The 26,872-nt window shown below is 39.2% G+C and overlaps 1 protein-coding gene across 1 annotated transcript in view; it reads left to right on the top strand.

Annotated features, from left to right (window-relative positions):
* Positions 1 to 26,872, top strand: part of LOC309653603 (ELKS/Rab6-interacting/CAST family member 1-like) — a gene marked incomplete at its 5' end in the record, with an annotated part of 111,814 nt that overhangs the window by 43,051 nt on the left and 41,891 nt on the right. Inside the window, 5 exon segments of the mRNA XM_082478490.1 lie at positions 4,733 to 4,765; positions 4,769 to 4,888; positions 9,238 to 9,378; positions 9,381 to 9,407; positions 22,181 to 22,348. Coding sequence (XP_082334616.1) covers positions 4,733 to 4,765; positions 4,769 to 4,888; positions 9,238 to 9,378; positions 9,381 to 9,407; positions 22,181 to 22,348 — 489 coding nt within the window.

Genomic DNA, 26,872 nt, shown 5'->3' with positions numbered 1-26,872 from the left:
GGGACATTCCTAAGTGAGCCAGTGTTTTAAAAATGTTCTTTCTTATTTTTCTTTTTTGTCTGAGAGTGCTGACACTGAAGAATACACTGACGGCTAGCACGGTTTGGCGCTGTTGTCCAGAGGCACGAGCGCTTTTGCCTGTCCTTTATACCTTTAGTGCACGTGTTAACACAGTGGAAAAGGCACATAAAGTCATAGTATTATTATGAAAATAGTTTTGACTTCTCAAAAGGGCTAGGAGGCACCCCCAGGCTTTCACGGACTATACTTTGAAAACTTCTGCTTTAAGTTACTGAGTAGTTAGAAATCTTTAGGCTGAATGTTATGGTGATTGGTGACTAAGCGCTTGCCTTCTGTGTTAAATTCCCTGGATGCAAAACCTGGCTTTGTATGACATAGAACAAGTAAGCTAACCTCTCCATACCTTAATTTCTTTATTGATAAATGGTGATAACAATAGTACCTATCCCATGGGTTCTTTTGTGGTTTAAATTAGTTAAAACGAGTAAAACACTTTAAACAGGACCTGGCACATAGTAAACATTCAGTCAGTGTTAGCTGCTATGCTATTATGATTTTTATTAACAACATATTCCTTCTTGCAAGAGCTAGAAGACTCTTACAGATAGGGACCCCTCCCTCTCCCCCTCCTTCCCTCTCTGTCTCTTTTTTTAACTTCTTTGTATCCCCTAAAAAATTTGACACGGTGTTTTGCATCATGTGCCTTCATTTAATATTTGTTGATGTGGCAAGAGTCTTTAGTTTTTGGTATATAAATAGTTTTATGTAAATAGATGCTTCTCAAGTACAGTTATCAGAATGGTTCTCTTAATTTAGAAGATTTCCTCTTAAAACTTTGTTTTGATTGTTGTATACATCTTTATTCTCACTGGGGAAAGGGTTTACCAAACAAATACCAAGTTAGTGGATTCTGGGTTCTTTATAGTTAGACAATTCATAGTCTTGAACATAATCTTGTAAACAGCCTCTAGAAAGGTGTAATTACATATTCACATTTCCCACAAGTTTATTGGTACATGTTATTTCCTGATCCCTGTTGGAACCTAAAAACACACGAGTGTACCTGTGTTCACAGAATTATTTTGCTTGCCTTTTGATGGCACAGGGAAGTGTACTGGTTTTAACTGGCAATAGATCTATTTTAAGTTGTGTTAACCTCCAGCCATTCTGCTAAGAAGCAAGAGACTGAGATTCTGGTGGCCCAGTGGGGTCAGGTGGATGTTATGTTGAAATTGCAGATGAAATAGCTGAGATGCTGAGAGTGTGGCATGAGCTTGAGAGGATCATGAAGACCTAGACTGGTCTTTGGGGGAAATGGGAAAGGAGGTGATGGTGGACAATCAAAGAGCCCAGCTGTCTTCAAGGTGACGTAATATTCTTTTCTCTCTCCTCCTCCTCTCCCTCCTCCTTTCTCCCACTTTCTTCCCTCTGCTTCCTTCTCCCTTCTCTAACTTCTTCTTTTCCCTTTAGCAGTGGAGGATCAGGGAGGAATTACTGGACTGCTGTAGGGTTAGAGTTTTGCTGGGTAGATATGGCAGAATTACTGGGATGCAAGTGAATTGAGGGTGGAGGTGAAGGAGTAGTTGGGATGATGAGTCCAGGAATGTAGCCTGGATAGGAAGGAAGAGAATTCAGAATGGATGGACAGGTTGGGAGAAAATGTAGAAGTTAGGGAGGTGGAGGACTCTGTGAGATACAAGAGCAGCAGTTAATGTGAGTGACGGTGTGTCAGGCCTGGGAGGAGAGGCCTGGGTGATGTGGTCTTGTAAACTGGATAGCTAAAATGGACCGGAGGATGAGGGCGTTGGCATTACAGATGTCAAGGGATTCGGACATTGAAATCCTAGGATTCTGGCAAGAGTGGCATTTGAAGGAGAGATCTATTGTCAGCCGGGTGCTGAAGACTTCTTCAGCGGGCGGGAGTGACGGGGAAGCCCCTAGATGGCAGCCGTGCGGAGGGAGAGTGAAGAGGAGTGTGAGCTTTAAATGGGAGCAGCATGGAGGAACCTGGAGGATGCCCACACTTCTCCCTGCCACTCTGTGATGCTGGTGGATTAGTGAACTTCAATGGAGAGCGTTGGGGGAAATTATATCCTTTGGGAAAGCCTGGGTTTACTTAGAGCAGGGAGACAACTTTTGAAAAAAAGTTGAGCATTTGGGAAATTTAACAAGGAAAAGAGGATTTCAGTGGACTCAGTGGGGTTGGTTGATTAATGATGGGAGACCCAGGGCTGGGGAAGTATAGAGTAGTAAGATGATAAAGAATTTATTTATTTAGTTATTATACGTTCTAGGAGTAAGAAACCTCCTTGGAAAGGGCTGTCCTCAAATAAACCCAGCCTGAGTACTGGTCGGTGCTACAACTAGTCCAACATATCAGGCGTTAATTTTCTGGCCTCATCCCAGAAAGTAGCCTGGCAGGTTCTTTTTCTGCCTCATGGCTTTCAGAGCTGCAGTTATGGTCCCTTTTTAGGTGCAGATTTTATGGTGCATGATTTGATAGTGAGTGTCTGATTTGGTCAAGAGCTGCCTCTCTGTCTGTGTTGGGATTTTCAGATAGTGCATTTGAAGCCGTTTATTTGTTTATTCTTCATGGGCCAGGATAGTTTTAAACGAGTAAATCAAAATCCTGGTTTAGGTTTAGAGTGTCTCTGATTGTGTTAATTTAATATGTTTAATTTTGAACCAAATGTAAGTTTCATTTGAATAGATTTGTAAAAGAAAATTTTCGTTGTGTTATTTTTAAAGGTAATGCAATGCAAGTCAGAGGAGTACAGCCCTCGCCTCTCCCCCGAACCTAAAAATAGCTAGCTGTAAGTGTCTCATGATAAATCCTTTAACTCTTATCGGCATACTCTCAGATAACAAGGAAAGTCAGTCAAGACAGGCTTGAGGTAAAGTGAAAAGAGGAAGTCAGTCTCAAAATTTCTTCCTAAAGGAATGGTTTCTCTAAAATTCCAAATAAAATAAAGCTATACTGAATTTATGCTCTTTAAGGTCTTTACTTCTTAGGTGAATAAGCATATGCAACTATAGATGTAAAAGTATCTATTCTTTGTAGGAGTTTTTCTGTAATTGATGACATCTAAAGTAATCTGGGGATAAACTGGATACTGTGACAGACAAAACCAAGAAAATGAGTATAGACGGATGTTGTACTAGGAGGTGATATTCGTGGTGATGCTGATTTACAAGGACAGTGACGTTTCTTTTTAGAAATCATTATGAGATATTTGAAATGCATGGTGAAGTATAGCGAATAAGTAAGATTACTAATGCAGTAAGTAGCCTCCTCTTATCTGCAGGGGATAGGTTCCATGACCCTCAGTGGATGCCTGAAACCACAGATGGTACCAAAGCCTATATATACTATGTTTTTTCCTATACATACCTATGATTAATTTTATAAATTAGGCACAATGTGTAAGGGATTAGCAACAGTAATTAATAGTAAAATAGAATAGTTATAACAGTATGCTGTAATGGAAGTTATGTGAATAGGTCTCATTCTCTCTCTCTCTCTCTCAGTATCTTACTGCACAAATCTAATGCCTTCTTCGTCTAAACTAAGCACTTGTCATGCACTGTAGCCGTAACTTTTGCAGTTTGAGGTGCAACAGCAAAACTGGCACAAATTTCTTTTTCCTTCATCCCAATTTCACTGCTGGAAGATTCATTCTGACTGTAGATCTTAGCAACCTCAGCATATGATTTTTTCTCTTAGTGAGAACTTCCACCTCTTCACTTAAAAGAAGCACCTTACGGCTTCTCTTTGTCAAATCTGAATTGCCAGCATACTACTCTTGTGCTTTGGGGACGGTATTAAATAAAATACTGTCACGTAAAAATGGTCACTTGAACACAAGCACTGTGATGCCAGGACTGTCCATCTGATAACCGAGATGGCTGCTGTGAGTGCCTAACGGGCGCGGGTACACTGGACAAAGGGATGATTCACGTTCCGGTGGGACAGAATGGGATGGTGTGAGAGTTCATCATGTTGATTGGAACAGCGGTGCACAGTTTAAAACTTCTGAATAGTTTTTTTCTGGAATTTTCCATTTGATATTTTCTGACCGCAGTTGACCTCAGGTAACTGAAACCACAGAAAGCAGAACCACGGAAAGTAAAACTGTGGAAAAGGCGGGACCACTGTGTGATAAAGTGTAACTGTTAACGTAATTATTCATCCCTTTGTTTTTCTGCAGTGGGACGTTATCAGATCTTTATTATTGTAGATAACGGTTATACGCATTATTGTGTAAATCTTTGAACCCTTCTTACTCTTTTCCCCACTCCTTTGGGGGCAGAAATAAGCCTTTTAGGGGGGTCAAGTAAAACGATAAAATATTATAGCTAGAAAAGGTTTTACTGTTAATATTACAGATGTTTTCACTAGAAGTTTGTTGACCATAAGTTACTTAGAAACTTTAACTAGTTTTCCATTGCTTCTACTTCTTTAGTTAATACTCTCAATTTTAATCAAAAGGGTGCAGAGGAAAGGATAGAGGAAAAATCATACTATAGATCTCAGTCCTCCTCCTCTCCACCATATGGCCATGAAGGATATATTTTAGAAGCAAGGCACCAGTTGCAATGTTTCTCCATATTTGTTTATCTTTATTAAATTTCACATCTGTAAAGACAGACTTGTGCAACCTCTCTGACTTTTTGCGAATACTTTAATGTCTAAATCTTCCTTTGTCCTCAGGATTCAAAAATTTCCTCTATGGAGCGTGGGCTCTGAGACTTGGAAGAGGAGATTCAGATGCTGAAATCGAACGGGGCTTTGAGTACTGAAGAACGAGAGGAAGAAATGAGGCAAATGGAGGTCTATCGGAGCCATTCTAAATTTATGAAAAACAAGGTCATGGTGTGTGATACCGTAATTTTTAAATGGGGTTTGAAAAAATTGATGCATGTTCCTACTTCTTTAGTGATGATGGACCTCACGCTGTTTTATCAGGCTTCAGGGAAGAATACTTGTACCGTAATTCTTTCAGATAGAACTTTCCCAGAATTAAAGTCAGCATTACTGATGTTGTATAGTTATTTCAAATTTCACTTCAAAGAAAATTACTTGTATGAGGCTAAGTGTGTATTATCACAGTTTAACATTTCATGTCTACCAGTACTTCTGAGGCGATTAGTAGGATTACATCCAGATGAGTTTTTCTCACTATATGAAACATTGCGTTCTCTATGTCTTGTGAACAAATTTAGAAGTCAAATTCAGCCTAAGAGACTGAATCCACCTCCCCTTTTTTTTCCTGAAATGGCTTAAATAAAATCGTGTTTTCCCTTCAAACACAGTTCCCTAAAGGAAAGCCCTTTGCGCTCTCCCTTGGAGAAGACCCATGTGTATCAGGTTTATTGTTTCCCACGTGCACTTGGGGTGTATGTACAGTAGGATAGGCATCGCTGAGACATATCAGTCTGTATTATAACCTCAGTCACAGTATTCCTTCTTTAGAGCCAAAGGCGTTTATTTTGATCCTATGAACTATTTTAGGCAAATTGGAGGACTTAGTTTATTACAGTTATCAGTTTATCAGGTCTGTGGTGTTTTAAAGATCATAATTTCAATTATAAAATATTAGCTAGAAACTAAGTGTTCCTCCCCCTCCCCCTGCCCCCCATATCCCAATTGTGTTAGTTCCCTAATTTCTCAGAAGTGAACAGTGTTCCTTTAATGATACAGTTTCTGGCTTCTTTCTGTGATACCCATACCTGCATATAAGTCAGTAGAATATTCCTCTGTTATTTTAAGAATCTGTTATCAATGACTATGGCCAATTTCATGTAACTTTTAGAACTTAAAAATTCACATATCCAACTTTCTGTTAGTTTTGATTTATCATTCTAACTTGAGAACAAAATAAAATATCATCTCTGCTTCCCATTTGCTGATAAGCACATTTCAGTCCATTACCCTGTGAAAATAGTGAGCCCATCTAGGGTCCTTTGAAGAGGAAATTAGGGGAACAGATTTGATTGTGTTCTATGAGTTATTGTTATCTCCAGTTACTGCTCTGGCTCAAAAGCAGATAATAAGAAGACCTAAGTTGACACATGAGTGAAAAAGAATAACAATGTCGTGACAGGTAGAGCAACTGAAGGAGGAGCTAAATTCGAAAGAGGCTCAAGGGGAGGAGCTGAAAAAGAGAGCGGCTGGTCTTCAGGCAGAGGTCTTTGCCGAAAGATTTACCCTTTGCGTGCAGTGATCCCACAGTGGGACCCTGCTGCTCTGGCTCTGGGTGCTCGCACTTTCACTCTGTGGTCGGCAGCTTTGCCCGGGACTAGCACTAACCAGCCTGCTCTGCTCTTTAACTGACTCCTGTTCACCGGTTTGACCCACGTGCCACCCTGTGTGCAGCGAGCCCTCATGTGCTCTGGAAGCCCTGTCCTTGGTTTTTTATTGTTGCTTTGTCACTGTGTGGATGGTGCTTCAAAGCTGTTTTTTCTCCACTCCTTTCCTGTTAACCAGAAACTTGTCGATTTATGTGAATGGTCTCTTTCTCTTCTTAGGTACAAAGAATGTGCAGATGTTCTAGGTCCATCACCCAGGGTTTATTTGAATCTGATTTCTTGAGTGAAGTGCTTTACCTTCATATGTAGACATCATCTTTAAGTCCCCGATAGGTGATTTTGCAACAAATTTTACTTTCTTTGGAACAGATGTATAGAAGTGATTAGCTTATTTAGTTATCTGGTCAGTTAGAAGTAGCATGAAACTTAAAGTCTCTAAATCTATTCAGTAGCTCAATCATCTGTCTAGAGAACTTGAAATTCCATTTCAAACTGTGATAAAATGATTATAATAAAATAGCTGACACTTGAGTACTTATTATAAGCATTTTATAACCTAGTAAGGTAGGTATATTCTCAACCCAATTTATGGATAAGGAAGCTGAGGTAACACAGTGGTGCTCAGGAAGCACAGTTAGTAAGAGGCAGAGTTTGATTTTTACACAAGCCATTTGGTTCCAGAACCTGTGCTGGTAAGCTCTGCACTCCACTGCCCTATACTAGGCTGTGCACGCATTTGTCTCACAAGTGTCAGGAAAAAAACTGCTTCTGAAAATTACGGTAGGATAAGACTGGAATGCAGCATTAAAAGAAAGAAAAAAAAACCACTTGTGCTAATTTAGTGTGTTTGCTATTTATGGACCACTTTATAGTATAGATAGAAAAGTGAGATATTTTGTCTAAAAGGGTCCAATTTGGTTTGTTGTAACCATGTATTGTCTAGAGGAGAAGTTGATCTATAACTTTTTTTCCCTCAGCTAGTAGTATTAATTTCTTTTTGTGTCGAACAACAGGCTAAACATTCTATACACTTTTTTGGTTTAATCTGTACGCAGTACAGTGGCACTGGTTTGCTTTCTCCATCTTACTGATTAGGAAACCAAGGCTTAGAGAGGTAGTTACCCAAGAAGACACACTCGTTCGTTCTCACATGGGATTGACTGCAAAAGCCTTATGCTCCTAACTTTTAAGGAAAATTTGTGCTTCTAAACTCTTCTATTTAGGATATTTTCTTCTTTTTCTCAGTCTTTATGGTCAGTATAGCATTATTTGAGGATTATTTAGTAATGCAGATGATGAGGAAACTGAGATTTTATATTTATTTTTGATCACATGGTCTAGAGGTAGCTGGAAATTTGAGTAATCTTTAAGCCATAGTTCTTTAGCTGATGAGGTGAGAACATTTTGAACGTTTCTCCTGACTATTCATTCATACCACAAGTGCGTTTTTAGTGCATTCTGTTTGTTAGGGGTGGGATGTTGGTAAAGGGATGTCATGAAAGATGCTACACCATTACAGTATGTGGCAGCTCCTGGGTACGTATCTGTGTTACAGGATGGAAGTAGCTGCTGTTTACAGCTATCTTCCAGTGATGTCCTTAGCAGCTGCGAGTATTTTGCATACAGTGAGCACACAGAAATGTTTGTTGAATGAATGAATATTCTATTTGTAAGTAGAGATTTCATGCATATGAGAAAAATGCTTGTCTTCCTGATGAAACAGAACAGTAAATTATAAGTTTGTTTTTAGTCCTCCTTAAAAGTAATTTTAATTACAGTAAAATTTATTTCATACTTTCTCATGGGAAATTGTTCTCAAAAACTTTGTCCCTTATGCCTAAGATTATTTCAGTCAAAATACTTTAGATACATTCACCTTTTTAAAAAGTATTTTTTGTTTCATCAGTGGTACTGAGATTACTGACTTCTTGTGAAATTTATACTTCCAAGAGTCTATATTTTAGTGCATAGCTACCTTGCTTAGGCAGTAGATACAATGTAAAAACAGATATGATTTCTGTTAATTTGGCTTACATTTAGAATAAAAGAGTAAAAATTCTTAGAAACACGGTAGAAATGTAAAGGAGATGTTTGATGTTAAATGTTTTCTCAGTTAAGATGAGAAAAATTTATGGGGGAGTGAGTGGCACCTGTTGATTTATGGATTACTCTGTCAGAGTAATTCAAATTTGATTACACATGTAGATTCTTAGAGAATGAGATTTTATGCGTTCTTTATTTAGGTTATATACTTTTATCCATTTAGTTGATATGACATGTTGTAGGTAATATAACTTTGTAGGTGGAATCTTTCTTTTAGGTCAGTACCCCTAACTCCTCAAAATTATATAATTTTTAGAAAGCACATGTTTATAATGCCTTATAACACTAAAGTGGCTTTTTAAGAAGGACTTTATGTACACTTTCATTTGAGAATGAAAAAAAAACAATGAAAAAATAAATGTGCAGCTTTTGAGTTTAAATAGCAATAGTAGGAAGTTTCTTTTTTCTTTCTGTATTCCATCTACACTAATCCTGCTGTATGATTTGAAGTTTCTTATGACTTAATAAGATGAAAACTGCTTTAGTCGTGTTCAGATGCTTACTGCTGTCTCATAGTCATCTAAGTGAATTGGGATTTTTCTTCTTCCATTCCTTTTCTAATGGATTTCAGAAGTTTAGGGGAGACAATAAATGAAAACTGGAAATTTTGCTATTAGTTGAATAAGCTTTGTTTTTTTGTGTGTGTGTGGGGGTGGTCAGCTAAGATTAGATGGTGCAAAAAGATGAATTGTGTCCTGTCATAAAGTTAATGCTGTATATCTTGACGTGGATCTGTCAAAGATCCAGATCAGAGGTGGTGGTTTTATTTCTTTTTTCCTTACACTGCTTTTTCTTCTTCTCTAGATTGGTCAGGTGAAGCAGGAGCTGTCCAGAAAGGACACAGAACTACTAGCCCTACAGACAAAGCTAGAAACACTCACCAACCAGTTCTCAGACAGCAAGCAGCACATTGAAGTGCTGAAGGAGTCCTTGACTGCTAAGGAGCCTCGAGGGCTGCCATCCTGCAGAACGAGGTAAAAGGAGTTGTGGGATTTGCACGGAGCCCATTCCTTGGCACCTATTCTTGTGTATTACCTGTGCACTTCTTGTTGTGTTGAGATACGGGAGCTATGAATAATGTTGTGATGGATTCTTTAGCGATGTGGTCAGTTATAGTACTAAACTATAACCATCTTGTTTCTATTGTTCTTGTATCTAACAAATTAAACCAGTGCAGTTAATATATGTTTTTGATACTTCAGACTTTGACTAAGTCTGTGCTTCTAAGTAGACTTTAAACTAATGTTATGAAATGAAATGATAGTTGTAAAAGCATTTGTTTTCACCCGTGGTAAATCTTTCAGTCATGAATGGGAGTGAGCTTGGTCAGCCTGTGTTGGGTTATTAAGTGTCCTTAATTTTTGGTATTATGAATAGCTTTAAGTAGGCAAACTGTGGAATCTAGAAATGTTTGAGATAAATCTTGTTTTGAACTGCAGATTATTAGACATGTGCCTTCATGTCCTGTTTGAAAATAAAGTTAGCATTTTTAGAAATATTAGAAGATTATCTAGTCTGCCAGCCTTGATTAGAGGTAGGAACACACTAAATAATTCCAGGCAGATGAGAATCTATCATATTTGCAATGAGAAGGAATTGATGATGCTATTTGGATTTACTGTCTTAAGGAAAATATTTTCTAAAGATCTCAATGAAATAGAGAATTTAGGTAGGAATAGGTAAGCAGTTCTGCTGTATAGAAGAAAAATAAAGCGTATAGTATGGATTAATTTTTTCTTTTCTTTTAAAGAACAAGATAATAGATAAATAAAGGCATAGTGTAATGAAGAAAGGAATGGGTAGTAAAAAGAAGGCATAAAAACATCTTAGACCCAGAAGTTCAGAATCTTCAAGCGAGGAGGAATGGGAAAATGACCAAAATGTTTCATGTAGTATTTTATTTTTTTACAGTTAGGGATTTTGTTGAAAATGAGAGATTTGGATGATGTATTTATAATTTTCCTTACAACTTATACTTTTTCTATTTTGATCACGTTTCATTTTATCATGATACCTCAGAGGGATATTTTGGGGTAGATAAGGCTCTGGCTCTGGAGTCACAGTTACTGAGTGTGAACTTCAGTTTTACCACTTGCTACCAGGTCCTGGGCACATTACTTAAGTTCATTGTGCCTCGTTTTACACCTGTAAGATGAAGAGGAGTTCCTGCCTCATTAGGTTGTTAGCATTAAACTAATTTATTCACTCCTAGTGCCTGGCACATAGTAAGGTCTTTGTCTGTCAGTTATTGGCATCCTTCTAATTCTTGTAATACTATCAGCTAATATATGTAAACTGTTAAAACGGTAAGAGAACTTTGTTGCTTTTCTTTTCATTGGCATAAATTTTATGTAGAAGGTCTGCTATTTGACATTTTTATCAAGCTAAAGTAAGGTTTATTCAGGGAATTGCAAATACAGAATTATCTGACAAATGTTACCTGCAAATTTATTAATTTGTGGCTTTATTAGAGATTTTCACATCAGTGCCTGGTATGAATGCAGTACTACAAAAGGGTCAGAAGAGGGCGCCAGTTTTGGAGCTGAGCCTGTTGCCAAGTGCTGCTGTGATAGTTTTGGATGGAGGTGGCAGGTGTGGGAACCAGGGAACCAGGCAGTTGGTTAATGATAATGCAAACACTTAAAAGCTTGTCACAGTCTAATAGATGACTTCTTCCCCTTGGCAACCCATCCTTCTCTTTGTACCCCCCTCTGAAATAGTGTTCTTATTAGCTAGGTCTCACACAGATGGGCTTGTGATTGGTTTCTTGTACCATAGAGAACAAAGACTATATTTGTGGTCATTCTTGGATGGTTTTTGTATTTGTTTTTAGGACTAACTGAGTTTCATCAATTACCCCTGTAAGTTATTAGGACTACTGCTCAAATATAAGGGTCTCATTCTAAAAGATAACAGTAGAAAAGCTAACTTCCTTTTGAATTTGGGGTGATTGTATGAATGTTATATGCCTGTTTATCAGGATTTGCTATTTTTTCTTAAATTACTCTGGTGATACTTGACAAGGCTCACTTTTTCCAAAGCAGCTTTCTCCTGTTGGATCCCATAAAAGACAGTTTGAACCAGCTCTTTGAAAGTTCTCACCTATTTCTATAATTGCTATCTTTCTGTTCCTGTAATTGCTCTTTTTTAAAAAAATAATTTTATTTATTTATTTTTGGCTGCATTAGGTCTTCGTTGCTGCGCGCGGGCTTTCTCTAGTTGCGGCGAGCAAGGGCTACTCTTTGTTGTGGTGCACAGGCTTCTCATTGCGGTGGCTTCTCTTGTTGCAGAGCACAGGCTCTAGGCTTGCAGGCTTCAGTAGTTGTGGTACGCGGGCTCATTAGTTGTGGCTCGCAGGCTCTAGAGCACAGGCTCAGTAGTTGTGGCGCACGGGCTTAGTTGCTCCGCGGCATGTGGGATCTTCCCAGACCAGGGCTCGATCCTTTGTCTCCTGCATTGGCAGGAGGATTCTTAACCACTGCGCCACCAGGGAGGCCCCCTATAATTGCTCTTTATCGATCTCATCCTCCTCTCTGAAGCTACCCTAGACTTTCATCCAGCTCTCAAATCACAAAATTAAGCACATATGAAAAAGAACATGGATTCAGGAGTTTTTTGTTTTGTTTTGTTTTTTTAATTTTAAAATTCTTGAAGGAAAAACGGGATGTGGGAAAAGACCTGGTGTTTTTCCTGTTCAGGGTCCATGGAATGAGGTCCTTTTGTGTTGGGCAGTGTACAGTGTATAGTATCTATGGAATTGCTCCAGTTTTATGAACATCTCCTTTAATCGGTTGACCTTCACAGAGGTGGTCTGGATTTAGTAGCACTGTGGTCAAAGCATGGGCTTTGGAGCCAGACCTAGGCTTGAAATAGCCTTCTACATTTATTAGTTATGTTACCTTGGATGAGTTATCTTCCCTCTGTAATCCTCCATTTTCTCATCTGTCACTGAGAATAATAATAATACCACCTTCCTAAGGTTAGAATAGATGTTTAATGTGGCTAGGATAGATTTTTTAAATTATGAAGTTCTCATCTGAATTTGGAGGTGAATATTAAATATCAGTGGGTTTAAAATATCACCACTGGTTTTTTTAGATGATAACTTTGTAGCCCTCTCCCCACCTTTGTACAGATAAACTGTGCACTGTTGAATGACACATCTCTGCCTGTGGCCTTTTGCAAGTTTCTCTGAGCTCTTCAACCTTTTGTTGGGATGTCAGACAGAACTCAGTGCAGTTGAAATAGCCTTTTAAAAAGGTCTGCTTGTGTACACTCTCAGCCTCATGACCCAACGCCCTTCAGTCATCCTCCTTTCTAGATGGGAACAGTGGGAGATGTGGTGATAGGAAATTATACTTAGTGATCTTCGGCAAGTCACTTAGTTTCGGCTTTGATTTCCTCAGCTTTAAAATTAGGAGTAGTTTAGATTATTTACCTTTTTAAAAGTTTATGGGGACTTCCCTGGTGGCGCAGTGGTTAAGAATCCGCCTGCCAAAGCAGGGGACACGGGGTCGAGCCCTGGTCCGGGAAGATCCCACATGCCGCAGAGCAACTAAGCCCGTGCGCCACAACTACTGAGCCTGCGCTCTAGAGCCCGTGAGCCACAGCTACTGAGCCCATGTGCCACAACTACTGAAGCCCACGCGCCTAGAGCCCGTGCTCCGCAACAAGAGAATCCACCGCAATGAGAAGCCCGCGTACCGCAACTAAGAGTAGCCCCCGCTTGCCGCTACTAAAAAAAAGCCCACGCGCAACAACAAAGACCCAACACAGCCAAATAAATAAATACATAAATTAAAAAAAAAATTTATGAAATACAGGAAAAATGCAGAAAATAATATAGTAGACAGTACTCAGATTTAACTTACATTTATGTGTGACCACATTAGGTGATCTTTAAAGGTCCTTTAAAAGAAAAGATTAAAACAAAAAAAGCTCATTCTAAACTAAATATTCAGTGAAAGCAGAAACTTTTGTTAGAATCTCAGGTTTTTAGAACTGGTTGGGGCTAGGAATAGGCTAGGAATAAATATTAGGAAGCTGTCATGATGGGGGTAGTGGCTAAAGCCTTAGGGATGAATTGGTTTCTCCAGAGCAAGGTTGTATCGAGTGAGATGTAAAGAGGGGGAAATGACAGCGGATCCAGTGAAGAAAACTGAAAAGGTGTGGTCAGAGAGTTAGAAAGGCAGTGAGTCATATAATTGCAAAAGAGGGATTATAGGAAACATGCCCTTGTCACTGGCATGCAGTTACTAGTGCTAATGTGCTCTTAGGTAGATCTGTTTATTGATGTAAAACAAAAGAAGGTTAAGATGGGTTGAGATAATTAATACTTTTGTGGTCAGAAGTAAAAGGCCAAAACAGCAAGGTAGCCATTTTTCTGTTCATGTCCTTTGGTAGAGAAAGTCTTGTGGAGGAAAAACCTTCTGATTTTGTTGAAGTTGGCATAACCTGTTTGCCACAGACCTGGATGCTTGGCAAGCTGGTTAGATGCTGTTCCTCCAGCTCAGTTGATGTGAATAAAAAAGGTCTTATTCCTCCTGCCAAGAATGGTGTTAGGGTGATGACTGTGTGTCCTGCTAGTCTGTGAGGGGTTTTCCTGAATATGTTTTTTGTGGTTTGCAAAATACGGACCTCACGCAAAATTATACTCTGAATTTAGTTCACACCAAACCAAAAGATCAGTGTAGAATTCAGAGCAATTAATCTAGTAGTAGCAAAGTGGTTTTTGTGGTTATTTTTATCTCAGCTCTCCAGACTAGCCCATTTAAATTCTGCATTGCATGAAAAAGCAGATCAAGAAAAAGTGTACACAGGTGATTTGAATTGAAAAGATCACTTAGTAATTAGACTGTGGGCTTGGGTAGTTTCTGTGGCTAATATTTGTGATATGAAATATTTTTAATATCAAAACCTGCATTTCCCACTGCAGTAACACCAAAGGTTTGTATGTTTAGAACAGGAGATTTCATTCTTTACCTTTTTCAGTCACCAATTCTTGTGGGTCTCATACCTGACATTCCCTCAAATCGGCATGCGGGTATTTATGAGTGGTTAGTGCAGGCCCATTTCCAGGTCACTTAGCAGAGTCAGGGATCTAACGTAAAAGTGCAGCTGGGGCATCTGGGTACTTTTGGTAAAGAAGCAGCAATATGAGGCCTCACGGTTATTATCCTGAGACATTGGTCCCATCAGAATGAGAAACACTTAGAAGTGATGAGGGACGTTTTCCTGCTGTATTCTGATTCCTGACCCACAGATGGAAAGCCTTTCATTTTTCTGAAATTAATGCTGAGAAGAACTGAGAGACAAGGCAGTTCAAGCTTATCTACAGGTTTAAATGTCTGGGCTTTTGACTTCTGCAATAAGAATTTAATAGTGTATTTCAAGGGTATTGGGTAAAATGTTTTTAAGGTGAGTTGCTTTGTTCTTCTGCTTGTGGTTATTGGAATATATAGAATACATATTAGAAGTGGAATATATAGTATACAGAATACAAACTAGAATGTAGGAATTAGGTAGAAATGACTTGGCATGAGATTTATTTATTTTTAGATTTCTGGCATGTGTACTTTCTAAGACTTTGACCTCTTTAACTGTGCAGCGGGTCAGAGGGTTCAAGGAGCTCCCTCTTGACTCGCCCTGGCTGATGGATGCCCTGTAATGGGTTCACTAATAGGAGCCACATCTGATGCTGTCAGATGGGACTAGTAGCCACGTAGGCCGGCTGGAGCTGAGCCTCAACAAACGCCAGGTGGATAAGGGTCAGTGAGTTCTTCTGGCATCTCGACAGCCTGGTCGTTGAATTTCCTATTCACAAGAATCTTTGCTCTGTGGTGGCAGTTCTTTTCTCCCTATTGAATAAATATTCAGTCTGTTCTGACATTTCCCTTCTGGACCTTTTTTCCTTCTTTGCATAGTGGAGTGTTTCTGATTTTAATAGGTAGATGAAGGAAAACTGGGGGTAACTTAAGGAATTTTGTCACCTTGCACTTTAGAAAGGACCATTGGAGAACTCAGTGGTGATCATGTATTCCTTCTTTGTTCTGCATTGGATTTTAATTCTTGCTCTGAGCTCTCTAGTGCTGAATTCAGGCACCAAAACTGGAAATTTGTAATGTAACATCTTTTGGATTCGCTGGGCTTGGCTTATTGTAGTTCTACTGTTTGTCAGTAAAACACTTTTTTTGTTTTTGGTCACTGCTGAGTAATCTTTTCTTTTTCCTCATCTTTGAGGAAAAATTTAAGTAGATTGGCTATCTTTACACATGTCAAGTTTCCATTTCATATACTATTCATGGGAAGAACTCATTTAGATCTTCTTCAGTTGCTTTCATTAGCCGTTTGTAATTTTCAGCATACAGAGCCTATACATGTTTTGTTAGATTTAGACCTAGGCATTTAATTTTTTTGGAGTGATTGTAAATGGTCATACATTTTGAAACTTGAAGTTCAGTATTGCATCATATTTATTTTGACCAGTTCACAAAATATCAACATTTTAAAAAGCTAGTGTAGGGACTTCCCTGGTGGCGCAGTGGTTAAGAATCCGCCTGCCAATACAGGGAACACGGGTTCGATCCCTGGTCCAGGAAGATCCCACATGCCGTGGAGCAACAAAGTCTGTGCGCCACAGCCGCTGAGCCTGCGCTCTAGAGCTCACGAGCCACAGCTATTGAGCCTGTGTGCCAAAACTGCTGAATCCCGTGCGCCTGGAGCCCACGCTCTGCCACAAGAGAAGCCACTACAATGAAAAGCCCACACACTGCGATGAAGAGTAGCTCCTGCTCGCTGTAACTAGAGAAAGCCCGTGCACAGCAGCGAAGACCCAACACAGCCAAAAATAAAAATAAATAAAATAAAATAAATTAAAAAAAAAAAGTTAGTATAAATATGCCTCTATTTTCCTTAGTAGTATGTTTACTAAGAACTATTTCAGGCACTTAAAATATAGGTAAAATACTAAAACATTTTAAGATGGTAAATGACGTGTAGGAGTTTTGAATTTTAACGTAGTTGGCTTTACCAGTATTTCTTCTTTACGATGTATCCTTTCTGTGTCTTTAAAAAAAAAAAATCCTTCCATGCTGCCCTGTCTTAAAAGATACTTAAACAGTATCTTTCTTTCTAAAAGTTTTAAAGATTAGCTTTCTATATGTAAAGCTTTAATTCATCTAGAATTCATTTTTGTGTATGAGTCAGGGTTCTTCCCCCCTCCCCCAGTATGGGTAGCCAGTTGTCTAAGAACAGTTTATCAGATACTCTGTGCTTTCCTCACTGATTACAGTGTCACCTCTGTTTATATGTGTATGGGTCACTAAATGGTGTGAGTGTGTGTGTCTGGGCTTGCATTTCTGTGGCAAACGTCTGTTGGTTTATTCCTGTTCTAATACCATGCTTTCTAATTTTGCTTACTTAAAAAAATCAAATTTATTGCCATCAAATAAACTGCATATATTCAAAATGTACAGTTTGGTAAGTTTCGGCACATACACCTCTGAAACCAATGGCACGGTCAAGATAAAGAACACCTGTCCCCAAGGTTTTCTTGTCCCTCTTTGTAACCCCTTTCTTCTGCCTCTCCCTGATATTCTTCTCTCCTCCCCACTTCCTCCCTCATATCCAGGCAACCCTCGGTCTGCTTTCTGTTACTGTAATTAGTTTGCATTTTCTAGAATTTTACATATATGAAATCTTACAGAATTAGTGGTTAAGAGCTTAGGATCTGAAGACAGACCATTTAATCTTAAATCCATGCTCCATCACTTATTTTTAGCTTTGAGATCTTGGGTCTGCTTTCTTCTCAAAGTACCAGTTTTGCCGGTTACCATGGGAAATTGAAATTTTCCACAGGGAAAATACAAGGGAAGAAAATACGATGCTTGAGAATAGAATTCTGAGGACTTTTGATGTACTGTGTGTGTGCTTGGCAAGCATATACATGACCATGTGCAGGAAGGTTCAGAAGTCTGAGGGTAGAATGGAGAAAACTGTTTAATACAGAAGTAAAGGTTTGTAAAAATAAACATGACTGGAAAAAAAAAGATGATGTGAGGCTGTATTTGAAATGATTGCTCAGGCTGGGAGAAAAATAAATAAAACCAGAATGGAGGTGAATAACAAAAAGTTAGGGATGATAGGTCAGAGGTTATACTATGGACAAAGAGTAGATTTAGTAGGCGTAGAAGAAAGGAAAGAACCGTGTTTCAGAAATAAGATTTTCAGAGTTTGAAAGTTCTTAGGTGGACCTTTCCAGAATGTAGTAAGGCTTACCCTGTATCATTAATTAAAGTAGAATAGAGGAAAATTCCAGGTGCAAGAGTGTTTATTGAGGGGGCAGTGGAACTTGTGCTGACGAATTATAAATGGGACCTGAAAAGACGGCTTCCCCTATTTCTGGCTTGGTGAGACTGGTGGCATTGAAGTGGTTGAGAGAAATAGAGTTTAGCAGAGTGGAATGTTGTTTATTTACATGTTTTTCCTCTCCAGCGTGGTCCAACGTAATTTGTAAGTACACGATGGCTTATCTATATCAGTCTCAAATGAGACTGGTCTCCTAGGAAATTTTCCACAATACTTATTGAGCAGTAAGTGCCACTAAACATACAGTACTGGTTCTCAGATACCTTATTGTTTTGATATAATATAGTTTCAATATGTTATTGATGTAATAATATGTTATTGATGTAATATGTTATTGATGTAATAATATGTTATTGATGTAATAATATAGTTGTGATATAAGGTAATAATAATATTTCCTGATGTTTTGGTATTCTCTCTGTGAGTCATTACCCATATTACCTATTTTAAAAATAAATTAGGTTTCTCATTGCAGTGGCTTCTCGTTGCAGAGCACGGGCTCTAGGCACACAGGCTTCAGTAGTTGTGGCACACGGGCTCAGTAGCTGTGGCTTGCGGGCTCTAGAGCGCAGGCTCAGTAGTTGTGGCGCACGGGCTTAGTTGCTCCGCGGCATGTGGGAATTTCCTGGACCAGGGCTCGAACCCGTGTCCCCTGCATTGGCAGGCGGATTCTTAACCACTGCGCCACCAGGGAAGTCCGACCTATTTTTTTCTTTGTGGGTTATTCTACATTCAGACAGGAAAAATAATATAGGACAAGTTCAAGATTAAAGATGTTCTGTAGAAACGTACTTGTTATCTTAGATGTGCACTGTCAGTGTGTAGCCACCAGCCACATGTGGCTATTGAGCACTTGAAACATGGCAAGTCCAAATTGAGATGTGACATAAGTGTCAATTACAATATGCATTGGGCTTTGAAGACTTAATACAAAACAGAAACGTAAAGTAGCTTGTTAATAGTTTTTTTATATAGACTACAGGTTTGAAATGACAATAATGTGTATATATATTAGATTAAATAAAATATATTATTAAAATTAATTTTACCTGTTCCTTTATCACTTTTTAATGTGGCTGCTAGAAAATTAAAAATTTCAGAAGTGGCTTGCATGTGTGACTCATGTTATATTTTTGTTGAACAGAAAGAAACCCACCTCCCTGTTTTTCTGTAATCAAATGTGTAACTATTTGCTGAATTATAAATCCTTAGTGGGAAAGCAAAAAAACAAAAGAATTTGGTGTGTGAGTATGTTTAATGAAATTTGCTGTGAATAGATTTTAAAATAAGTACAAAATGCCAATGGCATTCTTCATAGAACTAGAATAATTCTAAAGTTTGTATGGAAACACAAAAGACCCTAAATAGCCAAAACAGTCTTGAGAAAGAAGAACAAAGCTGGAGGTATCATGCTCCCTGATTTCAAACTATATTATAAAGCTACAGTATTCAAAACAGTGTGGTACTGGCACAAAAATGGATACATGGATCAATGGCACATAATAGAGAGCCCAGAAATGCATCCACATTTATATGGGCAATTAATCTATGACAAAGGGCCAAGAATATACAGTGGGGGAAAGACAGCTTCTTCAACAAACGGTGTTGGGAAAACTGGGCAGCTACATGAAAAATAATGAAACTGGACTGCTCTCTCACACCATGCACAAAAACAAGTTCAAAATGGATTAAAAGGACGTCCTTAGTGGCACAGTGGTTAAGAATCCTCCTGCCAATGCAGGGGACACAGGTTTGAGCCCTGGTCTAGGAAGATCCACATGCCACGGAGCAACTAAGCCTGTGTGCCACAACTACTGAGCCTGCGCTCTAGAGCCCGCGTGCCACAACTGCTGAAGCCCGTGTGCCTAGAGCGCGTGCTCCACAACAAGAGAAGCTGCCGCAATGAGAAGCCCGCGCACCACAACAAAGAGTAGCCCCCACTCGCCGCAACTAGAGAAAGCCCGCGTGCAGCAACAAAGACCCAACGCAGTCAAAAATAAATAAATTAATTTAAGAAAATAACCAAAAAACCAAAATGGATTAAAGACTTAAATGTGAGACCTGAAACCATAAAACTTCTAGAAGAAAACATAGGCAGTACCCTCTTCAATATCGGTCTTAGTAATTTTTTTTGGATATGTCTCCTCAGGCAAGGGAAACAGGCAAAACTAAACAAGTGGGACCACATCAAACTACATAGTTTTTGCACAGCAAAGGAAACTATTAACAAAACAAAAAGACCACCTACTGAATTGGAGAAGATATTTGCAGATAATTATTCAATAAGGGGTCCAAAATATACAAAGAACTCATACAATTCAACATCAAAAAAAAAAAACTTGATTAAAAAATGGGCAGAGGATCTGAGTAGACATTTTTCCAAAGAAGACATACAGATGGCCACCAGGCACGTGAAAAGATGCTCAACATCACTAATCATGAGGGAAATGCAAATCAAAACTACAATGAGATATCACCTCACACCTGTCAGAGTGGCTATTATCCAAAAGCCAGCAAATAACAAGTGCTGGTGAGTCTGTGGTCTGTGGAGAAGAGGGAATCCTTGTGCACTGTTGGTAGGAATGTAAGTTGGTGCAGCCACTATGGAAAACAGTATGGAGATTCCTCAAAAAATTAAAAGTAGAACTGCTGTATGATCCAGCAGTTCACTCTGGGGTATTTATCTGAAGAAAACAAAAACACTAATTATAAGAGATACATACACCCCTATGTTCATTACAGCATTAATGAACCAAGATATGGAAGCAACCTAAGTGTCCATCAGTGGATGAATGGATAAAGAAGATGTTGTCTGTGTATGTGTATATTATTATTCAGCCATGAGAAAGAAGGAAATCCTACTGTTTGTGACAACATGGATGGGCCTTGAGGACATTATGCTAATAAGTGAAGTAAGCCAGACAGAGAAAGCCAAATACTGTGTGATTTCGCGTCTATGTGGGATCTTAAAAAGCCAATGAACAAACATAGCAAAATTGAGACAGAATTATAGATATAGAGAACAAACAGGTAGTTGCCAGAGGAGAGGAGGATGGGGAGAGGAAAGAAATAGGTGAGGGAGATTAAGAGGGACAAACTTCCAGTTACAAAAGTAAATGAGTCAAGGGGATGAAATGTACAGTGTGGGGAATACAGTCAGTAACTATGGAATATTATTGTGTGGTGACGTATTGTAATAGACTTTTTGAAATGTATAGTAAAATCAACTTACACTGCTGTGTTTCAGGAAGTAACATAGGGCTGTAGGTCAGTTATACTTGACAAACAAACAGAACAAGAGACCAGATATGTGGTTACCAGAGGTGAGGAATCAGGGGAGGGGAGATTGGATGAAGACAGTCAAAAGGTACAAACGTCCAGATATCAGGTAAATAAGTACTGGGGTGCGGTGCACAACAGGATAAAGATAATCAGCACGTCTGTGTGTTGTATGTGAAAGTCATTAAGGGAGAAAATCCTAAGAGTTCTCGTCATGAGGAAAAGGTTGTTTTCTATTTCTTTAATTTTGTGTCTGTATGAGACAATGGATGTTCATAAAACTTACTGTGATAATCACTTCATGACGCATGGAAGTCAAATAATTATGCTGTACACTTTAAACTTACACAGTGCCGTATGTCAGTCGTATCTCAAAACTGGAAGAAAACATAAGTACTTATATTAGATTTCTAATTATTTTAAAGTTATATCTAATGGATGGTAGGAAACTTTGGTGATAAAGGTACCTGGATACCAAGCTTTAGCTGACTAGTCTTGAGATCTGAAAGTAGACCTTGCTTTGCCTTACAGATCTCTAAGTGCATTTTGGGATTGTCAGCTGCAGCTAGATTGTATTCTCTGATACAGCAAGTGTCATGTTTGGTGACGCTTACGGTTTTCTTTCTACTTTTAGATTTTCTAAAGCAGTGTAGCATCACTTGGGAACTTGTTAGAAATATTGATTCTTGAGCCCCAACCCTGCCAAATTAGAAACTGGTGGCTTGGCCTGGCATTCTGTTTAAATCCTCCAAATGATTCTAAATTTGAGAAACGTAATAGATTATACCACTTTTATAGAAGTAGCAAAGCTCAACTCAACCCCTTTATATAAATTCTCCAATTTTGTCCCCTTTATTCAGATCTGTTTATTTTGATTACACCGTAATTTAACGGATGTAAATGTTATTTTATCATGGAAGTGCTCACAAAATTTTAGGGTTTCATTTCTAAATAGTCACAGTTGTATTTAGAGTGGTATTTTATTTGATTCTAATGAAAGTTTACTCTAAAAGTATCATTTAGGCAACTGTACACATCTATTTGGAAGGAATTACGTTCCTTTCTTTTCAATTAATCATTTGTAAAAATGTTATATTCTTAGGTGGATGCTCTGCGGTTGCGTTTGGAAGAGAAGGAAACCATGCTGAATAAGAAGACAAAACAAATCCAGGACATGGCTGAGGAGAAGGGGACACAAGCTGGAGAGAGCCATGACCTCAAGGACATGCTGGATGTGAAGGAGCGGAAAGTTAATGTCCTTCAGAAGAAGGTGAGGTGCAGGTGTTCTGAGCCCAGGGTCCCGCATCAGACCCACGTCCTCATTCCTACCACTGAGTTGTACCTAAGTGCTATTGGAGTTTCTCTCTCATTCCTCTGTTTATATTTTTGCAGGTCGTAATTGAAACCATTGCTGCAGGAGGTAGATTGTGAAAACTGTTCTGTATATTCAGTTTTTAAACTTTCGAAGTAAACACTGTTTGGTATCTTCAGTAGTATTTTCCATGCTACTGTCTCTGAAAAGTGCCTTGTAAATTGCCAGAGTATTTGCATTGGCATTCTTCTACCTCTCCTAATCTTCTGTCTTGTATGGCAACTGTAGGGCCATGAATTAGTGTAGTACGTGGGCCGGGATTCTTGCAAGACTGCAGTTTTGAATAGAAACACATGCTACTATAATGACATCTAATCTACATATGTCAAGGAAAGGAAGACTTTCTTTCCTATTTTACCTTAATCATAACTGGAAAGAGGCTAACACTGTAATAAATAAGGGAAGTACTGATAATTGTCTTCCCCTCCCCCTTTTAGCTAAATTAAAGGGTACCTTTGAGATAATAGTTACAGTAGACACTGGTATTTATTGTTCTTCTCCACTGAGGGGATAGATCAGAAATATTTGACATTGTCCCGGTTTATTTTTAACCTCTAACAATAGCCCAGGAATAAAACTCTCTTCACTAAACCTCAAATTCAGCTTTTCTTTTGTGTACAGAGGACCATGTTCAATATTTGTCCTCTGTTAATTTGGTTTTCATTTGCTTTCAATGAGTAAACATAAAAATTTGATCACTCTAGATGGGTGACTGTAGTATCTTGTTAGTGGATGCTACTTTGCTTTACATTTTTATACATATGTTCTTCTCACCTTACCCCCAACTGCTCACTTCCCTTTACCCGTTTCTTGTATACGCTTCCAGGCACAGTTTACATATACACAGGCAAATACGTATTCTCTTTTTTTCTGTTTACCTCTTTCTGTGTTCTTCCATAAACATTTTATGCATAATCCATATAAAGCAAAAATGTTTCTCTAAACACAGATGTTACCATTCCTTTATTTCCCTTTCCTTTCCTTTCCTTTCCTTTTTTCCCATTAATATATTTTGAAACTTCTTCCGGGGCTTCTTCATTGTTACCAACAGCACCTGTGTGGATGTGCTACGGTTTATTACAAGGTTTCCACTGATGGACAGTCTGCTTAAAGTTTCTGCTGTTATGTAAAATGATGCTGCATTTTAAAAATGTGCATATTTAGTTTATTCATATGTGAAGTATATTTCTAGGTAAATTACTTAAAGTAGAATTGCTGGGTGAAAGGATATGCATTTGTAACGTTGGTGGATTTTGCCAAGTCACAAGTACATTGGTTAGAACCCAAAGGTTGTTTCAAACTAATGCACGTCTTATTTTTAACTAGATAAACATTAAAAAAAGTTTTTAATAACTGTGAACAGGGGTTTGAAGTTAGAAATAATGCCTCATTATCCTGGAATAATCATAGTTTGTAAAAGTAGAGTGGCAGCACTTATGTTAGCCACTTTATATCTGTAATGTTGTTTAATCCTTGCAACTTTTTGGTAGTGGAGTTTAGATCTTGATTGCTCTGTTATAATCAGTGGCTAAATTTTTAGGCCATGACACATAATAAGAAATATATGTTACATTCATCTGTGTCAACGTATAGTATACATGCTTAGAGGTACAGCTAAAACAAAATTTTCACAAAATATACTCTGAACTATCTTCTGCCATTTCTTAAAGGAAATAGAAAAATGTTAGTCCCAATCCATTAAGTTATTTCAGTACTCACTAATAAAACACTTTTATACCTTGGTATCCATTCTCCCATGCTCCCCTTTCCCGCCCCCAAAACAAAAACAAGCCCCAAACCAACAAAGTCCGAGACATGTTACATAATAAGGGAGGTTCAAATTTGTACAAATTTGTTTAGCTAAAAAAGTGGTAGCTTCAGGTTTTGTCACAAGGTTGGTCTTATTCCAAAATGCAGCTTTTCCCATGACAACAACTTTCCTGTTGGGAGAATTAGTAGTATGTGTTCAAGCTTTTTGACACTACAGGACATCCTACAAATATGACGTGTATTATGCTTTGTCTAGTCTCTTTGCCTTTTGCCGTGGAGGGCCAGCGGAGTAGGCTCTAGAGGGCCGGTAATTGTGCTCTTTTTAGTACACTAGCTGCCTCACTAATTTGTCATGTTATAGACTTTGATTTGTCTTAAAACAGTTATCAAATAGGTAGCACAGGTACTTTCAAAACTGGTTTAGATTATTATTGCTTCTTTTAAGATAATGCCTCTATACCTGTCATTTTCAGTGCTTAGAGCCTTCAGTGCTTTCTGCCTACTTATTTTGTTGTAGAAGTTGCTGTACTAACATCATTAGACTCAACGTTCGTGATGTGTTTCCTGGACCATTGTTTGCTGATAAAATAGAAATAGCTTTAATTTTTGGATCCGCATAAAATAAACCAGAAAACACAGTAAGTTTAGAGGCAGTTAAAGGTTCTCAAGAGAGCTATAGTTATTTTTATGATGGCTTTCCTTTCTTGAGGTGCAAACATCCCCTTGCTCCAGGATTCTATGAGCAAGCTTGATTTTCAGGTGGTTGACAGAGGGGAGCTGGCTGAGTGCGAGACTGGGGGTTGAGGGCGTAGAGTGAACTCTGATGAACTGGGCTGTGGTGATATGGTGGCTTCCGGAGGCCGTGTGAAAGGTGATGAGCCGCACGGACAGGATGTAGAAGGCACCATCTGTGGAGTAGATCATGTAGGAGATCTGGGAGAAGAGTGACAGGATGGAGATGAAATGGCCCAGACAGTGGTGACTGTGGAGGCCGCATATCTGGCGTTTATTGTACTACAGGATGTTGGTGATGGCCAGTACACGTCCACAGCAGTGATGCAGAGATGCACACAGCACGTGATTCCAGAAGACAGCCAGATGTCACATAGGATTTGGCCAAAGTTCCAGGTGTGGGTGATGGTATATGTGATGCAGATGGCTATGACCAAGATGAAAGCCAAGAGATTGGTCTTGGCCAGGGAGCCAGTGAGATAGTTGGCTGGCGTGTGGAGCTTCCTGGTAAGGAAGACGGTGAGACGCACAAAGGCTTTGGTGAAGACTTTGGTCCATGTGATGATGGAAAGGACCTCAGCAAGAGAGATCTTGAGTTCCTGGAAGGTCCCAGATCCCAAGCCTCTGGGGTTTCTGCAGCATTCAGGATCTGTTAGAGGCCCCCAGGAAGAGGCCTTCTGCCGACGGGTTTGGAGGGGGCATTCTAGGTGGCTCTCTCCGTACTCATAGCTCCTTCTTCCACAGTTGTCTTCCCCACAGAACAAGGGCGTCCTTCCATTTCACACTGGAGGGCGACATTTATCACATGAATAGACACAGTGAAAAGACCCCAGGTCTTACTTGTATTAAGAACACAGAGGTGACTCAGCTGTAATCAAAGATTGTTCTAACTCAGACGAATCCCAAGGTTTCTCACTCTTCTGGAACTCTGGTAGACACATGCTGAATTTGTTAGATAATCATCAGGTTACCCACCAGTGTGGACAGAGCTCTGCAGGTCTTGCTTTTGGCCTTTGGGCTCTTTCCAAAGGCTTGAGGCTCTTACTGTTTGGTGATGTATTCAGAATTTCCCCCACTCTTTTCTATTTTGAGAAGATTCTGGATTTCAGGTTGTCTCCTGGGAACTGTTAAAGCTAGAGCACCAGCCGATTAAGAGAAGCAGTTCAGTCAACAGCCCACAGTTTTCCCAGATTAATCTTGACACATAATGAGGTACTTGTTTTGGTTCCTTTTCCACTGATCATTTCTGAGCCGGGAGAGAGAAATGTTCCAGTTCCCAAGACTTGGAGAATGCGTGAGTGCGGAGAACACAAACAAATGGCTGGCTGTGAGCTCCCCAAGAGGAGCACGGGGTCAGCAGCCCCTCCCTGGCCACACGAGTGCTGTGTTTGCTGTGGTGCGGCCCTTCCCCCTTCCTCCTTGCTTGTCACCTGGTTTTGTCCCACCTTAACTACAACCCCCAGCCGAGCACCTTCCGCTGGGCTCTTCCCTTCCCTATGCCTTTGAGATACCCCCTATTGCTTTCTTGTTGTTGTTGTTAAATTAACAGACTTTATTTTTAGGGCATTTTCCCATTTACTCCCTGCCCACAGTTTCCCGTTATTAACATCTTGCATTGGTGTGGTACATGTGTTAAAATTGATGAACCGATATTGGTACATTATTATTAACTAAAGTCTGTAGCTTACAGTAGGTTTCACTCTTTGTCTTGTACAGTTCTGTGGGTTTTGCTGAATGTATAATGACATGAATCCACCATTACAGCGTCATACAGAGTATCTTCACTGCCCTAAAGATCTCTGTGTTCTACCTATTCATCGCTCTCCCAGCTCGCTACCACGGATGTTTTTACTGTTTACAGTTTTGCCTTTTCCAGAATGTCATGTATTTGGAATCATACAGTATGCACCCTTTCCAGGA

Source organism: Balaenoptera physalus, assembly GCF_965194825.1.
Source record: "Balaenoptera physalus genome assembly, contig: HAP1_SCAFFOLD_670, whole genome shotgun sequence".
NCBI lineage: Eukaryota > Metazoa > Chordata > Mammalia > Artiodactyla > Balaenopteridae > Balaenoptera > Balaenoptera physalus.
This window is presented reverse-complemented; position numbering and strand designations above follow the sequence as displayed.